The sequence below is a fragment of the Fringilla coelebs genome (assembly GCF_963513975.1).
Source record: "Fringilla coelebs genome assembly, chromosome: 19".
Lineage (NCBI taxonomy): Eukaryota > Metazoa > Chordata > Aves > Passeriformes > Fringillidae > Fringilla > Fringilla coelebs.
In genome coordinates, this window is record NC_140045.1 from 10,126,918 (window position 1) to 10,132,917 (window position 6,000).

At 52.6% G+C, this 6,000-nt stretch overlaps 1 protein-coding gene across 1 annotated transcript in view; it reads right to left on the bottom strand.

The window, feature by feature from the left end:
- UBE2O (ubiquitin conjugating enzyme E2 O) overlaps positions 1–5,042 on the bottom strand; it is a 62,634-nt gene extending 57,592 nt beyond the window's left edge. The window contains exon 1 of the mRNA XM_084218616.1: positions 4,635–5,042. Coding sequence (XP_084074742.1) covers positions 4,635–5,009 — 375 coding nt within the window. The 5' untranslated portion in view covers positions 5,010–5,042. The remainder of the gene's footprint in view (positions 1–4,634) is intronic.
- Between the last annotated feature and the right edge of the window lie 958 nt (positions 5,043–6,000).

Genomic DNA, 6,000 nt, shown 5'->3' on the forward strand with positions numbered 1-6,000 from the left:
TTTTAGTGCACATTAGTTTGTTTACTAGTCCTAAAAGCATTACTAATTTAGTTTGGGGTTTTTTTAAGCTACAGCAGCACATTGAAAGGGAGCACACCTTGGAAGAGAGCACATCACAAACGCTGCTTGCTTGAGGACAAGCTTCGCTCATTTTAAAAATAACACTCCTGTCTACATTTGGAATAATTATAATAAATGGCTTAGCCCAGATGGCCACTTTCAACTCCTGAATTACCAATTCACTCTGCACACAGTACACAAAGCAGTAACAATGTACAATATTTAGCACTCCTGAGACTTCCACACTGTGAATTGTGCCGGATTCCGCTTTTGCAGTAAAATATTAATGATGATCCCCAAGTCTATATCACAAGAGCCAAACAAATCAAAGTAAAATGGGGAATTGACCCAAGGGTACCTAACCTTGCAATGGATACCCACAGCATCCAAAGGTCACACATTAATTGGTTCTATATTATGCAGAACTGCAAAAATTCCAGTAAGCCTTTTGTCTTCTGTCTCTAACAGCTACAAACATCAGGTGGTTTCAAAGAACCCCCCTGGGAGACTAACTGAAATGTCAGATGCAAGAAGAGGGTAAGATAGAGCTTCCTCGCGCAGTAAAACCCACTGTTAATAGTTTATGGCCATGGGATTTGTGTGCTGCAACACCAGAGTTTGGCTCTGTGGCCAGCATTTCCTCACAGCCCCAAAGAGGATCCTGCTATCCCTCTTCACTTGCTCAATGTACCCACACTGCATCACTGCACTTCCAGATGGCCAACACCTCACCAGGTTTGAAGAGAAAAGATTTTTAAGGCTGTTTTCATGCTTCAGTTGTAAATAAGTTGCAGAGTCACTAGCCAGGATTAACATCTGAAGGGCACATGCTGGTGGGCTGTGTTCCCAGCAGTGAGGGCTCAGAGTGGCTGTGAAAGGACAGAGGGAAAACACAGACCTTGAGGATCTTCAGGAATTCCTCCTGTAACCTTGTATTAGATCCATGACCCAATATCTGAGGTCAGGAAATTACAGGAGCAAAGGGTAGAAAAGAACAGAAAGTCTGTGTGGGATGAAGCAGAGCTGAATTCATGGAGAGCCTTTTGGAGATAACATCAGATAATTTCTAGATAATGAGTTTATCAGCCACCAGCTTATGTCTGAGGAGTCCTGATAGTTTGAATCTGTTTCCAAAGCAAAGTTGAATGAGGTAAGAGAGCCACCCAAACTAAATCATATTCTGGACCTTACAAAAGAGGCTGTGAAAAACTTTTTTAAAATTGCACCTGGACTCTTAGAGCAAACCTGGAGTCCCCCAATGGTCCCTACACATCACCCAGCACTGCCAGTGCATCACAGCATCACACCAAGCCCTCACTCCCAGAGGCAGGCCCAGGGAATTCTGGAGGCCTGGCTGGCTGAAGGCCTTCAGATAAGGTGCTGAAACACAACACCTGCACTTTCCATTTCCTCCAGCTGCACAAGAGGCTGATCTGCCTTGCCCAGGCTTTATGAAAATGAAAGGTCACAGAGAGCTCTGAGGCTTTCAGGGGAGAGGCAGGAGGAAGGGCAGCAGCATTCTAAAGTCCCCAGAGCCTGACACCTAGTATGTCCAAGCATTCCCATAAAGTTCCCAAAGGCAGCTCAAGTGTGTAGCAGGAATGATGAACTACAGCGGAGAGATCCTGAAATTAAAATTCAGCTGGGTCCCAAGAACTCCTGATCATTTATTAAAAAAAGCATCAGGTGTTCAGAAAAAGCATCAGGTGTTCAGAGCAGTTCATAGTACTTCCAAACCTGCCTTCCAAATTACCTCCAGAGATATGGCTTTAGCCAGCCAGAGGAACTGCTCTGCAGATTTGTTGGGTCAGACAAGACATGGAAGGCTTGAAAATATATTTGGAAAGGGAAAACTTTCTCATTCCAGGTCTGCTTAGGTTTTACAATATTCAGTAACAGTGATTTCCCTGTGTCTTAAATGGGTGATATGGACATGGAGAGCAGGAAAGGAGCACTTGAAGCCAGAGAGAAAGAAATTCTGGCTCTTTTTATTCTCATCATTGTTATGCTGCTAATGACTATCAACAGTGGAACCAAAGGCAGGAATGTGCTCACATATACAATTTTTGGAGGAGCTGGTGGGGTTTTGCACCAACTGCTAAGCTCTATCTCAAGAGAAAGTTTCTATTACTGACTAATATCAGTAATTGTGTGCCTGGTTTTAAGTGGCATTCTACCACTTAAAAGAGCTTCTGCCACTTGAAAGAGCAACAGCAAGTGTTGAACTTCCAGGAGCAACAGCAAAAATTACTGTCCAAGAAAAAACCCCAAACTGCCCAAGAAAATACAGGAAAGCTTGAGGATTATTAATTGGGTACAGAAAGCTGATTTTGACCTTTGCCCTGGAAGCCAAAGGTGCTGTTTCACTGGAGTCAAAATTTCCAACAGATTTATTTCTCCCTGGGTTAAACACTCACTCTATCCAATACACACACCAGGATTTCCAGATCCTGAAGCACCTGACAAACAGGAGGTAGACAGGCAGCCAGCCTTCTGTGTGGAATCAGGATCTGATACACTAAATAGGCACACGAAAACCCTGCCCCAAGAGCACCTTTACCCTCTGCCCTTTTCAGATTTAAGGGAAATAAAAGAGTGCAACAAGCATCCTTCTGGAGCCCAGGGCTCAGCTGTCACCAGGACAGGTTAATGTTTTAAAGACCTCAAACAAGACTCTCACAGTCAAAGATGCTAGAGAGTCAAGCACAGCTAAAAGATGTACCTGAAGGCAACAGCCCCAAAAAGCCAACAAACTTTAGACCCAGGATAACTATATATTGCCTATGGTTTGTACCAGCATGGACAGTGACAAGTTTGTCAGGCTTACCTGGCTGGTTCTCACACATCAGTGGAACCCAAAAGAGGCTGGGTCAGCAGACAGCTAAAAAACCCAATTATAACCACAAAACCATGATCAGTCCCACTGCATGTTCCTAGTGGCGTCAGGTTTGTTTTCAGCAACCCCAAACTGCAGTGCAGACTGTACACAATGCCTCTCAATTTGGTTAGTGGGCAGCTTTCCAAAAAAAAAAAAAAAAATCAATAGAAGTACACCTAAATTTCTCTAGCACTCAGGAAATTTCTCCCCAGGGTCCATTACCCGAGTGGTAAAGGCACCTACACAAGTGCAGCAGCACTAAAAGGGAAAACAGACAGACTGTTTATTTACATAAGTGTCTTTGATTTCTGATCCTCCTCAGTCCAGCTTTTTCTAACACTGCAGTGGGTGCAGTTACCAAGTGACTGAAGTCAGAGCTAATACTTCTGGCTTTAGGAACCCAACAGCACCAACTAAATCCATGTTTACTCACCCAAACGGAGGCGGCTTTGTTTAGATGCTGAAAACCAAACTCAACTTGGGAGAAATTTTTGCTGTAACAACACATGAAGATTTTACTGGAAGGCTGCAGTGATTGAATTAGGGAGTTTTTCTAGAGAAAAGAGGTTTTTGGTTTTTTTTTTAAGGTAGAAATACATCATGTAGCACTATCTTTTCAGAATACCTGTTTTCGTTTTCCTTATCTCCAAGCAGTCACGTGTCTAATGACACTACCACCTAAATTTAGCTCATTCTGTAGCACTGGCAATCCTAGCGATGCCTTTAAGACTGCAACACACCTTTCTTCCTCTCAGTCTCCCCTCTCTCCTGCAGCGTGTAGGGCCGTTTCTGGACCAGCAAAGCAGACGGCTCTCCAGAAGCCTCCTGCTTTCCACTGCCAGCCCAGAGGAGCAGGGGGAGCCTGCAGGGACAGTGCAGGCACCCGTTCTGCTCAGTGCAACGCCCATCCCTGGCAGCCCCTTTGTGCTCTATCACAGTGCCCCCCTCGCCCGCTTTTGTCTCTGAACTGTCAGTCAGCCTGGGCTAAAACCCCAGGCCACACCAACTTTGGGAAGTGGGAATATTCCAAGGCAGACCTACACCTTGTGGCTCGTCAGATATAATTAAGATGCCACAGATTTACGTGCAACTCATTAGCAAGGGGTAAATGCTCACGTAAACAAGGGCAGATCCAAACCGTGTTTGCTTCCTGCTGGAATCTTTATCCAGGGGTGGCTTCCCTGCTCAGCTGCTGACTCCCCTAAAACAGGCGGTGACGACACTGTTCAATAAAGGCTGAGACACTGGCCTGCAACTCCAGCAAGTAAGAGCTGTCTGGAAGTTCGCTCAAATCACCTTCACAGGCCCGCTTCTCCTTATGCCAGCAAGCCCCACTGCCTCAGCAGAGCAGTCGTGCTTTGCCATCAGCGCAGGGCAGCGGCAGCATCCATGCTGGGCTGCCAGAGGGAGCGTGATGAAGGGAGGGAAGGGGATTTCACACTCTGGAGAACACCGTCCCCCTTCCCCGGCCCGGCTGCTCGCTGCACGGGCGGGCGAGGACGGGCGTCACGGGGGAAACGGGGCAGCAACCTCCGCCTCGGGAGCCTCCAACGCACCGACCCCGCAGCCCCGCAGGCCGTGCAGGCCCTGCCCCGGGAGGCCTCCAAGGCGGCGCCCCGGTCGTGCAACCGGCGCCAGCCCCCCGGGGAGGGACCCGTGCCCGTACAGGCCGCGGGCCGCCCCCCGCCCCGGTTACCTTGGTCTCCTTGACGTGCTGCTTGATGCCCTCCGGGTACCACTGCACCCGCACGTAGCCCCGCCGCAGCGGGCTGGCGCGGCCCTCCTCCCCGCCGGCCCCAGGGCCTCCCGACTCGGAGCCGCCCGAGCTGGCGGCGCCGCCGGCCGCGGCCCCGCGCCCGCCCTCCTCAGAGTCCTCCTCCGAGTCCTCGCCGTGGATGAGGCGCACCAGGCCGAAGCGCACGGAGCCGCGGTAGCGGCCCGACACCAGGTCGTGGGAGAACAGGAGGCGCTGGGAGCCGCCCGGCGGGGCGGAGAGGGGCAGCGCGGCGGGGGGAGCCGGGGGTGCCGGTGCCGCCGGTGCCGGTGCCCCCTCCTCGGGCTGTTCCGCCATGGCGCCGGTGAGCGGGAGCGCGCGGCTGGCAGGAGGGGGAGGGCAGGGGAGGGGCGGCAAGTAACGGCCCAGGGGCGGGGCTAGATGGGGACACGCCCACAGTGACCACAGGGCACGCCCACATAGGGGCGGGGCGAGTTGGAGGGCGGGGCCGGGGCGGGACCGGGGGCGAGGGAGGGGCGGGGGCGGGGGCTGCGTTACCGGCCCCGGGGCGGGGGGGCTGCATCGTCTGCCGATCGCCGGGAACGGGGGATTGTATCATCGCCCCCAGCGATGGGGGGGCTGCATCGTCCCCGGGGATGGGGAGGGCTGCGCTGCGCCGCTGACCCCAGGAATGGGGGGGCTGCATCCTCCTCTGACCCCCAGGGATGTGGGGCTGCTCTGCATTATCCCCAAGGATGGGGGGCATTGCATCATCATCCTCAGGGATGGGGGCTGCACTGCATCATCATCCTCAGGGATAGCAGGCTGCACAGCATCGTTCTCTGACACCCCAGGGGTGTGGGGCTGCTCTGCATCATCCCCAAGGATTGGGGGGCACTGCATCATCATCCTCAGGGATGGGGGGCTGCACTGCATCATCATCCTCAGGGATGGGGGGCTGCACTGCATCATCATCCTCAGGGATGGGGGGCTGCACTGCATCGTTCTCTGATCTCTGGGGATGGGGGGCTCTGCTGCACCATCCCAGGAACCCCAGGGATTTGGGAAGGAGGCTGCATTGCATCATCCCCAGGGATGGAGGAACCTGCACTGCATCACCCCCCTGGTCCCCGGAGATGGGGGGGTGGGGGCGGGGAGAGCTGCACTGCATTGTCCCTGAGCCCCAGGGAAGGGGGACCCTGCCCTGCATTGTCCCTGAGCCCCAGGGAAGGGGGGACCCTGCACTGCATCATCTCCCGGTTCTCAGTTGCTGCGGGCTGCCCTGCATCACCTCCTGCTCCCCAGTGATGGGGGCTGTGCTGTTCACAGACCCCTCTACCTGGGCACA